This window comes from Bos mutus, chromosome 5, assembly GCF_027580195.1.
Source record: "Bos mutus isolate GX-2022 chromosome 5, NWIPB_WYAK_1.1, whole genome shotgun sequence".
In the NCBI taxonomy this organism is placed as follows: domain Eukaryota; kingdom Metazoa; phylum Chordata; class Mammalia; order Artiodactyla; family Bovidae; genus Bos; species Bos mutus.
Genome location: NC_091621.1, coordinates 5,862,757 through 5,881,617, shown reverse-complemented (window position 1 = coordinate 5,881,617; position 18,861 = coordinate 5,862,757). Strand labels below are relative to the sequence as shown.

Sequence of the window (18,861 nt, the reverse complement as noted above, 5' to 3'; positions counted from 1 at the left end):
AGAAAAACACACAGCCAATAAAAATGGCATAGGTCCACATTTCTTGATATGGAAAGATGATCATGATGTCTCTTCAAATGGATATCAAAGATTATAAATGAGAATATGTATGATTCCAGTTTTTTTTTTTAAGAATATAGTGTGTGTGTGTGTGTATCACATTATGCCAAACCTATGTGTAAGTAGAGTTATCCAAGTATAGAAGGATCTATAACAAAATAGTAATAGAGATTGTGTCTAGGTAAAGAATTGAGGGTAGTTTTAAATTTTCTTCTTTATACGTTTTCCCTTTCCTTCAGTTTTTACAATAAGCATGTATTACTTTTACAATCACAGAAAATCTAAATGCCAATCAACCAACCATCAAACCATAAAGAATCTCAGTGTCTGACTTGCCCATGTCTTAAGCACTGATGATGACTGCCAGAATCCCCTGAAGTGAAAGGAGGCAAGAATGTTACTTCTTCTCAGGGTAAAGGAGGGTCTGTAATTCCCAAATCAGACAGCCCAGGGAACTTTCAGGACATGATAACAGGCATAACTACTTAGCATAGCCCTGAGGTTCAGAAACTTATCAGTAGAGAGAGGAGAAAATTTTTTTTCCTCATAAAAGTTCTCCTCAATAGAGAGGAACAGCATATGTGATATATATATACACAAAGAGACACAGACACACACACACACATATATATCCGTGTGTGTGTGCACATGTGTAGAAAATATACATACTTAGAGGTAGGAATGAACTTACTGCAGTGGATAATCTGGATGCCAGTGTCATTTCCAAGTTCCCTTTGAGACCAAGAAGTGCAGGAACTAAAATGAAAACTTCTGTTACTTTTTTGAACACCTCCCAGTGCTGTAAGGAAAAAAAAAATAATTTTCAACACGCTTTAAAAACACTTTAGAATAAAGATTTCCAAAATTTTCAGCTTTTTTCCCCCCAATGTTGCATCTACGTTTTAAGTAACTACATAGGTCATTTAATCATTGAACATTCAGCTTAACCCATTCCCATAGATAGGGGAAAAGTGGAAACAGTGACAGAGTTTGCTTTCTTGGGTTCCAAAATCACTACAAATGGTGACTGCAGCCATGAAATAAAAAGATGCTTGCTCCTTGGAAGAAAAGCTATGACAAACCTAGATGGCATATTAAAAAGCAGATATTACTTTGCTGACAAAAGGTCTGTATAGTCAAAACTATGGTTTTTCCAGTAGTTATGTATGGATGTGAGAGTTGGATCATAAAGAGGGCTGAGTGCCAAAGAACTGATGCTTTCAAACTGTGGTACTAGAGAAGACTCTTGAGAGTCCCTTGGACTGCAAAGAGATCCAGCCAGTCAATCCTAAGGGAAGTCAATCCTGAATATTCACTGGAAGGACTGATGCTAAAGCTGACGCTACAATAGTTTGGCCACCTGATGCAAAGAGCAGACTCACTGGAAAAGACCCTGATGCTGGGAAAGATTGAGGGCAAAAAAAGAAGAGGGCGATAGAGGACGAGATGGCTGGATGGCATCATAGACTCAGGACATGAGTTTGAGCAAACACCAGGATGTAGGGAAGGACAGGGAAGCTTGGCATGCTGCAGTCCGTGGGGTTGCAAACAGTTAAACACGACTTAGCGACTGAACAACAACTTCCAGAGTTCTGAAGCCTTGAGTTACTTTAGAAGACTCAGTTACAGTTGGGAATAATAGTTGATAAAGTCATTGTATCTCATAGTGTATCTAGCTTGTTACACAATCTTTTTTTTTTGGCTGCCCTACGTCTTCGTTGTGGCACACAGACTTTCTCTAACTCTGGTATATGAGCTTAATTGCCCAGCATCACGTGGGATGTTAGTTCCTGCATCAGGGATTGAATTCCACATTTCTGTAAAGCAGATTCTTAACCATTGGACCACCAAGTTAAGTCCAACTCTGTTACTCTTAAAGTCTACTTTATCTCTTAATGATGCCAAGTCAGTGTAACTAGTGATTAGGAGCACAGATTCAAGAACCAGATAAACTGTATTTGAATCTTGGTTCCAACACTGATTATAACCAACCTACAGAAAAATTACAGTCATATTATTAGCTAGCTTCACAAATGAAGAAATAGAGATTCAGATAAAGTGATTTTCCCAAGACCAAAAGATGGGACCTAAAACTGACCCCAGAAGTTCTGAGTTGTCCCGCGCTCTGCTCCCCACTTTAGGATGTGAGGCAAGAGGCTGTAAAGCACAGGATCATAAAGAGCACGGAACTGGAAATCAAGGCATGGGTCTGTCACAAACTGGCTGTCTGATCTTTGATGAGTTATGTACTTTTCTGATTTCAACTTCTTCAACCACGAAATGAAGATACTATCTGTCCTGTTGAGCCTATGGAGAAATACCGTAATAATGAAAACAACAGATATTAGAGCACTTTATAAACTGGAAATGCCATACAAATAACTAACACAAAATGCTACTTCACAAGTGCTATTAAGAGGTGATTGTCCCAGTATGAGACTTTAGTAACTAAGAATCTTAATTTATGCCAAAACATATCAAGAATACAGTCCTGTCACTAATACCAATACAGTTGAGAAAAGACTTAAATCTATCAGATAAGTGAAAGGAAATTTTAATTTGTCTCCAAAGTTTCCCTAGAGGCTGTTCCAAATAGATGTTGAACTAGGGACTAAAGAGAGTTCAGGAAATATCTGTCAGACCAGTCTCTGGTAAAAACCTGGTTCAAAGGATTCACAAGTGAATCCATCCAGGGATTCAATTAAGGATGGAGCTAAAAGAGGCACTGGAGGTCCAGAAACCTCTCAGATTCCTTAACCTATGAAAGAAACTACCAAACAATTTTGCCTGTGTTTTATGTTGGGTAAGAATTCTGCTGTCCTAGTGGGATATGCATCCTTCCGAGATGATGGTGATGATGACGACGAACAAGAAGAGACAATAATAATAATAAATACGAACAGCAGTCAACATTCACTGATTGCTGGTTATGTGCCAGTCACTGTTCTAGCCTTCATCATTTAATTTTCACAACAAACTTATGAGATAGCATTTTTATCAGATTAGACATAATTCAGGAATATGTTTTACCTAGGTCATAATTTTAAGACACCTATCTATACAATGATTTTAAATTTCTCTATGAGTCACATGCACTCCATCTGTGGATCTGTTGGGATGCAGTCCATTGGGTTCCTAACATCCTTTCCGAGTGTAATTAAAATCAAATGCTCCTGTGAGAATTCCTATGAAAACACTTACACCTTAGCACTGATATAACAATAAGAACTTTCGTATACTGCTTTCCTACCTTGTGCCCAATAGATCCTGCGTTCTTCTCTCTATAGCCTGCACACATGTGCTTATTGAAGTTCTCAAACTTTCTCAGCTCACAGCACCCGAAGCATCTCAGAAATGTTTTCATGGCTTCCTTTGGTCAAAAGAAATACCTAACAGTCCTGCCAAGCAGCTAGGTCCAAACAATTTAATAGGTATTTATTCCCTAACAATTCTTTAGCCTTCTAAAGAAATAACACAAACACTGGAAGGAAAATATTGTATTTTTATGTCCTCTAACAACATTAATTCCTAATGGGATGTGTGTATCTCTTGAGCACTGTATAACTTCTCCAACCTTGTAACCAGAAACCACTGTCTTCATTTCTTGTTCCATGTTGACTTTTGTGTGACACCTGCTTTTTTTTCCCAGCACTGTTGAAAATCTAGCTTTGCAGAGGTATGTCATCAAGAGAAATGCAGTATGATTTAATGCTGAATGCTAAACCACCTCGAGCCAGTGGTCTGCAGCGATGTCCAAGAGATGTCACCGTGTTTCCCTCAAAAATTTAATATACACCACAGCGCCTCTAAGGTCCAGCCACACAGATTGGGAAATATGAGAATAGTGAGGAACACTATGGTACAGTAGCCAAAGGGAGGGATTCTGCAATCAGATTATCTGGGTTGGAATTCTGATACTAATTCCCAGGCAGGAAGGCCAGCGGTCTCCTAACAGAGGAAATAGGCTGCAAGTGTCAGACATTTTTTCTCTCTCTTTAGCGGCAAGAGGAAACAAACTACTAGTGTTATATTTTTTCCCCTTCTCTATAAAAATTTAAAAAGAGGTTTCTTTTAAAATTCTGTGTTGCCATGACAACACCTGGTTTCACCTGAACTTAGTTAATGATTTCAGTCACTCAGTCGTGTCCGACTCTTTGCAACCCCATGGACTGTAGCACGCCAGGCCGCCCTGTCCATCACCAACTCCCGGAGCCTCCTCAAACTCATCTCTACTGAGTCGGTGATGCCATCCAACCATCTCATCCTCTGTCGTCCCCTTCTTCTCCTGCCTTCAGTCTTTTCCAGCATCAGGGTCTTTTCCAATGAGTCAGTTCTTCACATCAGGTGGCCTAAGTATTGGAGTTTCAGCTTCAGCATCAGTCCTTCCAATGAATATTCAAGACTGATTTCCTTTAGGATGGACTGGCTGGATCTCCTTTCAGTCCAAGGGACTCTCAAGAGGCTTCTCCAACACCACAGTTCAAAAGCATCAATTCTTTGGTGCTCAGCTTTCTTTTTAGTCCAACTCTCACATCCATACATGACTACTGGAAAAACCATAGCTTTGACTAGATGGACCTTTGTCGGCAAAGTAATGTCTCTGCTTTTAAATAAGCTGTCTAGGTTGGTCATAACTTTTCTTCCAAGGAGTAAACATCTTTTAATTTCATGGCTGGTCACCATCTGCAGTGATTTTGGAGCCCAAGAAAATAAAGTCTCTCACTGTTTCCACTGTTTCCCCATCTATTTGCCATGAACTGATGGGACCAGATGCCATGATCTTCATTTTTTGAATGTTGAGTTTGAAGCCAGCTTTTCCACTTTCTTTCACTTTCATCAGGAGGCTCTTTAGTTCTTCTTCTTCACTTTCTGCCATAAGGGTGGTGTCATCTGCATATTTGAAGTTATTGATATTTCTCCTGGCAATCTTGATTCCAGCTTGTGCTTCATCTAGCCTGGCATTTTGCATGATGCATTGCAGAAGGAAATGGCAACCCACTCCAGTGTTCTTGCCTGGAGAATCCCAGGGATGGGGGAGCCTGGTGGGCTGCCGTCTATGGGGTCACACAGAGTTGGACACAACTGAAGCAACTTAGCAGCAGCAGCAGCTCTGCATAGAAGTTAAATAAGTAGGGTGACAATATACAGCCTTGACGTACTCCTATCCCAGTTTGGAACCAGTCCATTGTTTCATGTCCAGTTCTAACTGTTGCTTCCTGACCTGCATACAGAATTATCAAGAGGCAGGTCAGGTGGTCTGCTATTCCCATTTCTGTAAGAATTTTCCACAGTTTGTTGTGATCAACATAGTCAAAGGCTTGGGCATAGTCAATGAAGCAGAAATAGATGTTTTTCTGGAACTCTCTTGCTTTTTCGATGATCCAACAGATGTTGGCAATTTGGTCTCTGGTTCCTCTGCCTTTTCTAAATCCAGCTTGAACATCTGGAAGTTCCCAGTTCATGTACTGTTGAAGCCTGGCTTGGAGAATTTTGAGCATTACTTTACTAGCATGTGAGATGAGAGCAATTGTGGGGTAGTTTGAGCATTCTTTGTATTGCCCACCTGAACTGAACTTTTCTCAAACCTTGAGTTAACCAATGCATTTTTCTTTTTTTTTTAAATTTATTTATTTTTATTTATTATTATTATTATTTTACTTTACAATATTGTATTGGTTTTGCCATAAATCAACATGAATCTGCCACGGGTATACACGTGTTCCCGTCCTGAACCCCCTCCCACCTCCCTCCCCATACCATCCCTCTGGGTCATCCCAGTGCACCAGCCCCAAGCATCCTGTATCCTGCATTGAACCTGGACTGGCGATTCATTTCTTTTTTTTTTTTATCTTTTCTTTTTCTTTTTTTAATTTTATTTTATTTTTAAACTTTACCATATTGTATTAGTTTTGCCAAATACCGAAATGAATCCGCCACAGGTATACCTGTGTTCCCCATCCTGAACCCTCCTCCCTCCTCCCTCCCCATACCCTCCCTCTGGGTCATCCCAGTGCACCAGCCCCAAGCATCCAGTATTGTGCATCGAACCTGGACTGGCGACTCGTTTCATACATGATATTATACATGTTTCAATGCCATTCTCCCAAATCTCCCCACCCTCTCCCTCTCCCACCCAATGCATTTTTCCTATGGAAATGTTAGTCTTAAGCTATGTTAATGAACTATGTATTTACCCTAGACTCTGTCTTCAAGTGGGTTCTGCCTAAGACTCAGAACTGCCTTGACAAGCCAGTATATTTCACTCATGCAAATATTCTCTTAAACTATGTTAATGAGACTGTATTTGCTTGGAAACCTGCCTTTCTTGTCATGTCAATCATTTTATGGCCTGAGACAACTCACTTTGTGCCAATTTTATCTCAAAATGCATGTTGTGGGTAAGGGGCCTGGTGCCAGTCTCTGAGTTTTGAGACATTTCCTTTCCTCTAATTAGCAGACTGCCCACTCCAGTATTCTGGCCTGGTCCCATGGATGGAGGAGCCTGGTAGGCTGCAGTCCATGGGGTTGCAAAGAGTCGGACACAACTGAGCAACTTCACTTTGACTTTTCACTTTCATGCATTGGAGAAGGAAATGGCAACCCACTCCAGTATTCTTGCCTGGAGAATCGCAGGGACGGGGAAGCCTGGTGGGCTGCCGTCTATGGGGTCGCACAGAGACAGACACGACTGAAATGACTTAGCAGCAGCAGTAGTAGCTATATAACATCCAGCTAAAGACTAGCAGGGGGGGCACTCTTTCTGCTCTCTTCTGATATCTATGTCAGAAGCTTTCTATATCTCTTTTATACTTTATACTTTAATAAAACTTTATGACACAAAAGCTCTGAGCGATCAAGCCTTGTCACTGGTCCCAAATTGAATTCTTCTCATCTGGAGGCCAAGAATCCTGGTGTCTTTAGTGGCTCAGCAACAACCTTTCACTATTTTTACTGTATGCCTTGAGTATGCTATGTAAAACTATGCTTTACTTTCTCCACCTAAAATAGGGTCATAATTGTACCTACCTCATACGATTGTGTTCAGGACCATTTCTGTACATTGTAATAAATAACAATATTGAGACTTTATTAGTTCTAACACCAAAACATATTATCAGTAAATCTTCCTGTAAGGAGGAAGTAATGAAAAAAAATATCCAGACATGGAATGCTGATACAGCTAGTGACCCTGTTAGGGGAAGCACACTGACTGAAACCGCCCACCCTGGCCAGGCACCATAGTAACCATTTGCATGAGTTGTTTTCTGACAGGAGGTCCTGGTAAGGAATACAGAAGTAATAAGCCACCACCAACTGGAAGAGTTCAGGAAAGGTCAAAAGGAGACACCACATGTCCGACAACCTTCCAGAATCCTTCTCTCTGGCATCCATCTTGGCCAAACAAGGTGTGCACCACCAGGAAGGACTCCTGAGTCAGATGATTGGCTAAAGACAACCAGGAAACTAATGCCATCACCATAAAACCTGAGATGCAAGCCATGTGACACAGCTGTTCTCTTGGGTTCCCTGACCCTACTGCTCTCCATCCGAGTGCCCTTTCCCAGTAAACTCTCTTGCTTTGTCAGCACATATGTCTCCTCGGACAATTCGTTTCCGAGTGTTAGACAAGAGCCCAGGTTTGGGCCCTGGAAGGGGTCCCCCTTCCTGCAACACCCCCAGTAAATTTCACCTACTTACAAATTTTGCCATGATACAGACATGTCCTCCGAGGCAAATTATTATGCAGTGCAAGCTTCCACAAGACTCTGCCCTACAGAAATCGGTTTTTAATCTTACCTAATTTTGGACACCTGTCAATAACCAGAATCTTGGGCAAGAACCCACTTCTCAAATGTAATGTTGGATTGCTTACAAATGTACTACATTTGAAACCTATCCATTAGTGCCCCAAAGGACAAACAAATATGAAACTTAAGAAAAAAACAAATAACATAAGCTACTGCTGCTGCTGGGGAAAACATAGAGTCTTAAAAATAAATAGAAAAGGTTAAAAAATATCTGATTGGTAAAACATGCTTATGTAATTTTAAAACATATAACAGAGAAGAATTGTTTCTCATTTTAACTTAGTTTTAAAAAGTTAAACCCATTCACTTTTAAACATATGACTCAATGACCAACCTCATTCATAATTATAAAATGCAAATTAAAAGATGATCAACTTTCTTCTGTGAGACTGGTACAGGTCAAAAAGTTGGATAAAGTTTGAGAGTTTGGAATGGACATGTATGCACTGCTATATTTAAAATGGATAACCAACAAGGACCTACTGTATAGCACATGAAACTCTGCTCAATGTTATGTGTCAGCCTGGATGACAGGGGAGTCTGGGGGAGAACGGATACATGTACATGTAAGTCCCTCAGCTGTCCACCTGAAACTATTAAAACACTGTTAATCAGCTCTATTCCAATACAAAATAAAAAGTTTTAAAAAATAAAAACTTAAATTTTTAACAACTTGAATAATACTCTGCTGGTAAGAGTATTAATATAAGGAAACAGGCACTCTATTATACTTTTGGTGAGAACATAAATGTAAAGGTTTAACTTTGCCGGGGGGGGGGGGGCGTGGAATTCAGCAATACGTATCAAATGTAAAATGCACATAATTGTCGACTAAAAACTCTACTTCAAGGAAAGTTACCTTACAAATAAACTTGAACATGAGTTCAAACACGTACATATAATGAGTCAACTTCATCATTGTTCAGAATCACAAAAGATCTGAGGCACTTTAAATCTCCTTCATTAGATAACTTGGTAGAAAAACAATGATACATCTTTGCATAGCTGGAGAAGAATCTGGTAAATCTGTGTGTATCTATAAGGAAGCTCCAATATAAATTAAGAAGAGCAAGGTAAAGGGCAGCATTATAGGATGTTTTTTGCTTCTGTTTTTTAGTGAATACACACACATATTAACATGTATGTATGCATCTTCATGCATTTAACTTCAGTTGAAGGAGACAAAAAAAATTATACCACTAAATTCTAAAGAAGAGAATAGGGCAAGGGCATGCAGAAGACTCTTTTCTCCATTACATATTCTTTCATACAGCTTAGATATGCTCAACCAGATACACGTTTTTCATTAAACTTTTTGAAATAATTATAGATTCACATGCAATTATAAAAAGTAATACAGAGAGATTCCCATGTACCCTGTATCAAATTTACCCCAATGCTAACATCTCTCAAAACTCTAGGACAATCTCACAACCAGGATAATGACATTGATAGTCAAAATACAGCACATTTCTATCACCACAAGGTTTCCCTATTGCCCTTTTATAGCCATGTCCACTTTTCTTCACTTCCAATCTCTTCTTAGTCCCTGGCAAACAGTAATCAGCTCTTTATGTCTATAAAATGTCAACTCAAGAATTTTTATAAATGAATGTAGTATGTATAACCTTTTGAGATTTGCTTTTTCCGCTCAGCATAATTCTCTGGAGATTCATCTAGATTGCTGCATGTGTCAATAGCTCATTCCTTTTTGTTGCTGAGCAGTATTCCAGCATACAGATTCACCAAAGTTTAACCATTCAGTTATTGAAGGACATCTGGCGTGTATCCAGTTCTTGGCTATTATAAGTAAAGCAGCTGTAAACATTCACATACAGGAGCTGTATAAGCGTAAGTCCTCATTCTCTGCAATAAATGCCCAGGAATGCAATATATAGGTTGCAAGACAGTTAATATCTAGGTTTTGTTTTGTTTTTAAAGAAACTATTGAAGTGTTTTCCAGAGTGACTGTATCATTTTAAATTCCCACCAGCAATATATGAATGACGCCACTTCTCTGCATTCTCAATGGCACTTGATACTACTACTGTTGTTTATTATAACCATGCTGATAGATACATAGTGATAGCTCATTGTGGTTTTCATGTGTATTCTCTAATGGCGAAAGATACTGAATATCTTTTCAAGCTTATTTACAATCCCTACACATTCTTCAGCAAAATGCCTTTATGGTTTTTTGCCAGTTTTCCAACTGGGCTGTTTTTGTTTTTATTGTTGAGTTTTTGAGAGTTCTTTATTCTAGTCTTTTGTCAGATGTGTGGTTTGCAAATATTTTCTTCCACTTGGTAGCCTGTGTTTTCCTCCCTTTAATGAAGTCACTCACAGAACAAAAATTGTATTTGATGAAGTCCAGTTTATCCATTTTTCCTTTTGTGGATCATCCTCTTGGTGTCAAGTCTAGGCATGTTCACCCCTCCACCGATACCACAGTCTTGATTACTGCGGTCATCTTAATAAACTTGGAATCAAGGAGACAGATCCTTTCCACTTTATTCTTATTTTCAAAAAAGAAAATTCTACATTCTGTCCCTTTGTGTGTACATTTTAGAATATTATTTATTCTATAAAGAAATCTTATGGAGATTTTAAAAGTTCTGTTATACACTACATCAATTTGGGGAGAACTGACATCTTTACTACGTCACATCTTCTAAGCCATGAATACAAGTCTCTCCATTTATTTAGATGTTCCTTGATTCTTTCATTGGTGTTTTATAGCTTTCAGCATGTAAGTCCTGTACACGTTTTGTAAGATTTACATCCAGGTATTTATTTTTTGAGTAAATGTTATTGTCATCAACCACAAACTGGAACTTGCCATGGGTAATTGCCATCTACAAGGATTAAATCAGGTGTTGCTGCAGCCGTTGACCTCCAACACCCCCTGAAGGACTTCAGGGTGGAGAGCAGAAATGAGGTACTCTGTGCTCCAGGAAAACTGGCAGGACAGGTCTTCAGATAGTCAGATATTCTCAGGAGCTGATTTTATGAGCCCAATTCTTCTATCTCCTCATATCTAGAAAAACACTAAAATCCTTCATGGTGATGACTGTTTCTCATGACTAGTAGAAGCTTCACGAGACCAGCAGAAACTTCCTACAAAAAAATATATGCTTGATTGCATGTGCACCCCCTTTACCAAAACCACATATATACTGTCCTTTCCCCCTGCTTCTCTGGAGCAGTCTCTCAAAACTTAACTCACAACTCTCACATTGTGCATTTTTTTTCAGTTGACAGTTATTTTTTAATTTCAACATACTCATTGCTAGAATCTGAATTTCTTTTTTTGTACATATCGGGTATCCATGGCCTTGCTGAGCTCATTTATCAGTTCTCAGAGTTTTTGTTTTGATTTTGGTAGATTCCTTGAGATTTTCTAAGTAGACCATGATGTCATCTGCAAATAGGAAGTTTTATTTCCTCCTTTCCAACCTGTATGTCTTTTATTTCCTTTTCTTAAATTATTGCATTATGCTGAATAAAGGTAATGAGTGTGGACATTCTTGCTTTGAACCTGTTCTTAGGAGAAAAGTAATCAGTATTTCACCATTAAGTACAAGGTTGAGGAAGTTCTACTCTGTTCCTATTTAAGTTTGTTTGTTTGTTTGTTTTAATCATGAATGCATGTTGAATTTTGTCAACTGCTTTTTCTGTATCAGTTGATAACAGTCATGTGATTTTCTTCTTTAGCCCGTTTATATGGTGAATTACAGTGATTTTCAAATTGTGAACAAGACTTTCATCCCTGGAATAAACCTCATTTTCCATGGTGTATAATTCATAATATGTTGCTAAATTCTATTTGCCAATGTTTTCTTAAGGATTTTTTTGTCTACATTTATGGCAACCCACTCCAGTGTTCTTGCCTGGAGAATCCCAGGGACGGTGGAGCCTGGTTGGCTGCCGTCTATGGGGTCACACAGGGTCGGACACTACTGAAGCGACTTAGCAGCAGCAGCAGTAGCAGGATAACTATTGGTCTGTGGGTTTTGGGAGACGGGGTTGGGTTTGTTTGTTTGTGTTTTGCATTGTCTTTGGTTTGGTATCTGGGTAATACTAGCTTCTTGAAGTGAACTGGTAAGTGTTCCTTCCTTATCAATTTTCCAGAAAAGCTTGTGTAGAATTAGTGTTGATTCTGCTTTAAATATTTGGTAGAATTTTTGGGTGAAACTATCTGTGTCTGAAGATTTCTTTTTGGGGAGTTTCTAAAAGTATGAATTCAAATTCCTTAGTGAATAAGAGCTATTCAAAATACCCACTTCATTTTGGGTGAAATGTGGTAACTGCGTTTATAGTTTAAGTTGTAAAATTTATGTGTGCACAGTCATTTATAGCATTTCTTTATTACCCTTTTGATGTCTGCAGAATCTGTAGTGATATCCCCTATGTTGTTCTGATACTGGTAATGTCTTCTCTCCTTTTTTTCATTGTCAGTCTGCTACAAATTGTCAGTTTTATTGATCTTTTCAAAGAATCAAATGCTTGTTTCACTGATTTTTTTTCTATTATCTTCCTGCTTTCAATGTCATTGAGTTTTGCTTTTATATTTATTATTTCCTTTCTTCTGCTTGTTTTTGGTATATTCTATTCATTTTTTCTAAGTCTGAGATGGGAGCTTAGATGATGGATTTGAGATTTTTTTCATTCTGAGGTATGCATTCAGGTCTACAAATTTCTATCTCTGGACCACTGCACCTGTGACTCACAAATTTTGATACTGTACTTTCATTTTCACCCAGTTCAATGTTTTGTTTTGTTTTTTATTTTTCTTGAGACTTCCTCTTTAACCAACGGGTTCTCTGAAAATATGCTGTTTCATCTCTGAAGATTCTGCTGTTACTGCTTTCAAGTTTGATTACACTGTGGTCGAAGAACATACTCTGATTTCAATATTTTGAATTTGTTAAGGTTTCTGTGATGGCTCAGGATATGGACTATCTCTAAATATGATCAGTAAGAGCTTGAGCAGAATGGCATTCTGCTGTTTCTTGGGTGGAGTGTTCTGTAAACGTCAGTTAGATCTTGTTGATTGGTGCTGTTGTCAGATTCTTCTACGTCCCTACTCATCTACTGTCTAGTTGTTCTATCAGTTACCGAGAGAAGAGTGTTGAAGTCTCCAACTGTAACTGCGGATTTTTCTATTTCTCTTTCCAGGTCTCTTGGGGCCCTCTCATTATCAGCGGACAAGATGAAATTCTCAGCACTCTACTTGCCCTTCTCTGATACCATCTTGGCTAAAGTACTACAGCACCTCATTTCAGCCTCCTTCACCCCACCCCGGCCCCCAGCTTTACTGAGGTACAACTGACAAACAGAACTGTAATATATTAAAGGGTAAAGCAGGATGACTTAAAATACATACACATTACGAAAGCAATTCCACCAAAAAGTTAATTAATATGTTCATCACCTCACAGTTACTTTTTCTTTTTTCAGTGTGAATGCTTAAGACCTATTCTCTTAGCAAATATTGAGTATGCAATTCAGTGTTATCAAGTACAGTCAACATGCTGTACAGTAGATCCTCAGAACACACTTAGCTTATAAGCAAAAGTCTGTACCCTTCTACCAACTTCTCCCTGTTTCCTTCACCCTCTCAGGCCCTGGCAATTACCGCTCTACTCTCAGTTTTTATGACTTTGACTTTTCTTTGATAAGAGATACCATGCATTATTTGTCTTTCTCTATTTTATTTTACTTAGCAGAATGCCTCAGGCGCCCCACTGGGGCTCCGCTGAGGTGGCTGTGGGTGGGGCCACAGTTTTCTCTGTAGTGTTTGGCTAGAGTAGAGCAGTTATTGTCTAAAACTTTTCTGTCTTGTTAGGGCGTTCCTCTCCTAGTCCTGCAGCTACAAAGACCAGACTTAGGTTGGTTTGGTTTTGTCTGCGGTTGTTTGCATATCTCTGCTGCCGGCTTTTTTAGCTCCAAATCTGGGATAAATGTGGGCTTCCCTGGTGGCTCAGACAGCAAAGAATCTGCCCGCAATGCAGGTGACCCAGGTTTGATTCCTGGGTCAGGAAGCTCCCCTTGAGAAGGGAATGGCTACCCACTTCAGTATTCTTGCCTGGAGAATTCCATGGACAGAGGAGCCTGGAGGGCTACCATCCGTGGGGTCACAAAAAGTCAAACATGACTTGAGCAACTAACACTTTCACTTTCTGGGATATATGAAGCAAAAGAAAACCTCGGGAACTCATTAATGTTTTGCTCCTTGAGCCCTAAGGGGCCTCACCAGCCTCCTTCTTCTTTCTTTCAGAGTCTTCTTATGTGTGTTTTATATAAAGTTTCTGGGGTTTGGGGGATACTTAATGGGAGGAAAAGTGAAAGTATATTTACTGCAGCTTCCCAGAAGTAGAATTACATTTATTATTTTTGAAGTAAAAACCAGAAACATTACATCAGCGTGTTAGTGCCTTCCTCAGGTCACGGTTATGTTAAAAGAGGAATTTTATCTTTAATACAAACTCTTAAAACTACAGCTATACCTTGTAAGGAGGGACAAATGTGATGTCCCTAGCTTTGCGAAACGAGAAACTGATGACAAAAAATTAATCTAACACTGATACTGTCCTCTTACCTTCTCTTTGCACTTTTCAAAACACACTGGTATTTAACCCACAAAACTTCAACACACTATCCCTTTCCTCTCTGATCTCTCTACTTTATACATCAGAAAAACAGTGTTACTCAGAATTCCAGGGTCAGTGCATCATTCTATCTGAATTCTGAAACATACACAAACTGCATTAGCAGCATACTAATTAAGGAATACTTGAGAGTCATACTATGGTTGATTTCAAAAGAAGATTTTTCAGCATTCCAATAATACCGTCTTCATAAAATACAAAAGATCTTGGGGTTTTGTAGCCATCAGCTTCCAATAATATTCTAAGTATAAATTTACCTAGGAAACTCCTGGAAAGTCCAAAGGTATTAGCTCAGTTTACTTGTATTTCTTTTAGATGGATGGGTGGCTATCACTAATCCTACGTGATAGATTAAGTCTATAGACAATCTGAGATACATATATAGCATGTTACACAGGGAACAGGATTTAGCCACATACAGGGCTCTGTCATTTACTAGCTGTATATTCGTATATTCTTGGGTAAATCACTTACAACTCTGTTCATTTTTAGTAAGGGAAGAAAAAACAAGGAGCTTGGATCAGGTGATTTCTAAGGATTTCCAAATCTGACATTCTATGACTTAAAACTCTTAAATTTGATTATCAAAATTCAGGGATCTTTATAACTGAGGTAGAGTTTAATTTTATTTCATTCATTATATTATCAAGGAATCACCAAACATCTGCTCTGTGTAAGGCATTAGGCTGGTTTTTTGGTCTGGGCCCTACTTAAATGGGACCAAAAACTATGTGGCCTATCTATTCTACCCGACCCCATTTACTAGCAAGAAAGGAACCTGGATTACTTTAGATGATTAGTGCTCAAACTTTTACCCATAAGACTCTTTGCGACCCCATGGACTGTATAGTCCATGGGATCCTCTAGGCCAGAATACTGGAGCGGGTAGCCTTTCCCTTCTCCAGGGGATCTTCCCAACCCAGGGATTGAAACCAGGTCTCCCGCACTGAAGACGGATTCTTCACCAGCTGAGCCACAAGGGAAGCCCGTCAAGATACCAGGAATGCTTATATAGATTGCTGGGCCCCACCCTAAGGGTTTCTGATTCAGAGGAACTGGAATGGAGCTTGAGAATCTGTGTATCTAACAAGCTCCCGGATGCGCTGGTTCAAGGAGCACACATGGAGAACCACTGATTCAGATAAAGTCCCACGTGTCGGGGGTCTCTGCTGTAAAGCTGGTGCTCTTGCCTCTTCACACTCTTTCATCTCCATTTTCCTTGCAACAATATTCATTCCCTCTCTACTGAGAAGCAGTTACATTCCTTTTTTTGTGTGTAGTTCTGATAAAATTACTGATCCAAATGCCCCTCTGTTCCACGGATAAAAATGTAAATTTCAATGGGCTAATCATCACCCACTGATCCTGGGGGTAAGCATGTGACCAAAGACAAGCCAACTACTGAGCTCTGCCCTAGAATTTGCCAACTTACAGAAGGCTGGCTCATTCTTTCCTTCTGTAAAACAAACTAAAAGGACATGACCTCACAACTGTCAGCAGCCACATAACAGGAATGAATGAGGGCCACAAACAAAAGTTGAAGTGAAAGACAGAGAGAAGGTAATCACGAATTTAATCATAAATGTAAGCCCCAGATCTACTTATATCTGCGGTAGATACATATATATCTGAACAGACTCACTGGAAAAGACCCTGATGCTGGGCAAGATTAAAGGCAGGAGGAGAAGGGGACGACAGAGGATGAGATGGCAGGATGGCATCACCGACTCAATGGACATGAGTTTGAGCAAGCTCCAGGAGTTGGTGATGGACAGGGAAGCAGGGTGTGCTACAGTCCATGGGGTCACCAAGAGTCAGACATGACTGAGCAACTGAACTGAACCGAACTGATCCAAAAAGTAGCTATGTTCCCTATAAATAAGGAGATGGTGTAGTTGAAAGCATGAGTTTTAGAGTAACAAACTTGGGTTTAATCCATCCACTTACCACTTGCGTGACCTTAGGCAAATCTCTAAGCTTCATAAAATAAGAATAACATCACCTACCTCAGAGTCTTTCTTATAGGCATCAAATGAGATAACTCATGCAGAGTCCTGACAGGGAACATTCATGCAAAGAATGATACTTGTTAGTATTACACCACTCATGCAACGTTTATCTCCCAGGTAGTATAACTGGTGCTTTATATGTTCTTTTACTAATCTGGGACCAAAAATGAATATAAAGGATGTTCAAGGCATAAGCACAAAGAGGTATTTAGACTGGCACGAAAGCTTACTCCTTTGGAAAATCTTGAATATGTAGAAGCAGACATTCTCTACTCCTACAGGTCTTTTTGTTACCTCTACAGAATTCCTACACCACTCACTTTTTACCTCTATAGATACATGAACATACCTGCAACACGTAGAAAATAATTTTTTAAAACTGTATCACTTAGAAGAGTATTGTGCTGTGTGATTAGTCGCTTAGTCGTGTCCAGCTCTTTGTGACGCCATGGACTGTAGCCCACCAAGTTCCTGTGTCCATGGAATTCTCCAGGCAAGAATACTGGCTTAGGTTGCCATTTCCTCCTCCAGGGGCTCTTCTCCCCCAGGGATCAAATCTGTGTCTCCTCTGTCTCCTGCATTAGCAGGCTGATTCTTTATCCACTGAGCAATCCAGGAAGCCCTTACAATAGCATTAAAAAGTATCAAATAACTAGAAATGAACCTAACTAAAAATGTAAAAGACTTTTGTTCAGAAATTGTAAAACATCAGTGAGGGGAATTAAAGATGACCTAAACAAATGGAGGACTATTATTCCACATACATGGAACAATAGACTCAGTTCTCCACCTAATTATCTCTGAATCACAACTGCAACAACTTTTTTTTGAAAACTGACACGTTTTTACACTAAAACATACATGGAAATGCAAAGGGAAAGAATAACCAAAGCACTCTCCTGGAAGACTAAAGAGAAAAAATTCTCTACTAGATAGCAAGACTTATAGAGTAAATGATGACAGTGTGGCTTTCACGACAAGAGACATAAATACACCGAAGGAACAGAATTGAGAGCCCAGAAGTAGCCCTACTCACAAATGGGCACTTGAATTACAACAAATATTTTAGTTATATGGTAGTGAGGACACAAATGAAAATCCATGTGGAAAGGAAAAAATAGAACCGCTACCTCACACTCTATATAGAATGGATTCCAGGGAGGGAAGGGTCAAAGTGTAAAAGACAAAACAAGGACACTTCAAGGAAGTATTATATGAGAACATCTAAATTCACAGGGTGTAGAAAGATTTCTTAAACAGCAGACAAAAAGCACAGACCATAGAAAAGCAGGGAAAAGAGGACTGTATAAAAATTAAGAACTTCTGCTCATCAAAACATACCACTGAGAGAGTAAAAAAGCAAGCCACGGTGAGGGGGTGGGGGCGGAAATATTTGTATCACATATAACTAAAGGGCTTGGGGCTTCCCTGGTGGCTAGAGAGTAAAGAATCTGCCTGCAGTGTAGGAGATCTGGGTTTGATCCCTGGGTTGGAAAGATCCCCTGGAGAAGGGGATGGCTACCCACTCCAGTATTCTTGCCTGGAGAATCCCCAGGGACAGAGGAGCTACAGTCCATGAAGTCAAAAAGAGTCAGACAGACATGACTGAGAACTAACACTTCCACTTTTTACTTTCACTAAAGGGCTTACATTTATAATATAAAAATAACTCCTATAAATCAATTTAAAAAAAGACAAACAACTATATACAAAAATGAGCAAAGAAAATTCAGCAATGACATACAAATGATCAGCAAACATCATCATAGGAAAATCCCACTTAAAACCTCAATGAGATACCACCCGCATATGCCAGAATTTCTAAAATTAAAATGACTGCTGGGGCATTCCTGATGGCTCAGTGGTAAAGAATCCACCTGACAATGAAGAAGACGTGGGTTCAATCACTGACCTGGGAAGATGCCACATGCCGCGGAGCAACAAAGCCTGTGCATCACAACTGCTGAGCCTGTGCTCTAGAGCCCATTGAGCCGCAGCTACCGACCCACGTGCTGCAGCTACTGAAGCCTGGGCGCCTAGAGCCTGTGCGCTACAAGAGAAGCCACTGCAATGAGAAGCCCACATACCACAACTAGAGAGGAGCCCCTACTCACTGCAACTAGAGCAAAAGCCAGCCCAGGAGCAAAGACCAAGAACAGCCAAAAATAAATAAATAAGTAAATTAAAATCATTTTGGGCTTCCCTTGTAGCTCAGTTGGTAAAGAATCTGCCTGCAATGCAGGAGACCCGAGTTCAATTCCTGGGTCGGGAAGATCCCGTGGAGAAGGAAATGACAACCCACTCTAGTATTCT

General features: G+C 39.6%; 1 protein-coding gene across 5 annotated transcripts in view; it reads right to left on the bottom strand.

The window, feature by feature from the left end:
- SLC41A2 (solute carrier family 41 member 2) overlaps positions 1-18,861 on the bottom strand; it is a 142,870-nt gene that overhangs the window by 84,742 nt on the left and 39,267 nt on the right. For all 5 annotated transcript variants that reach the window (XM_070370235.1, XM_070370232.1, XM_070370231.1 and 2 more), the window contains exon 3: positions 752-859. In XM_070370235.1, coding sequence (XP_070226336.1) covers positions 752-859 — 108 coding nt within the window. The remainder of the gene's footprint in view (positions 1-751; positions 860-18,861) is intronic.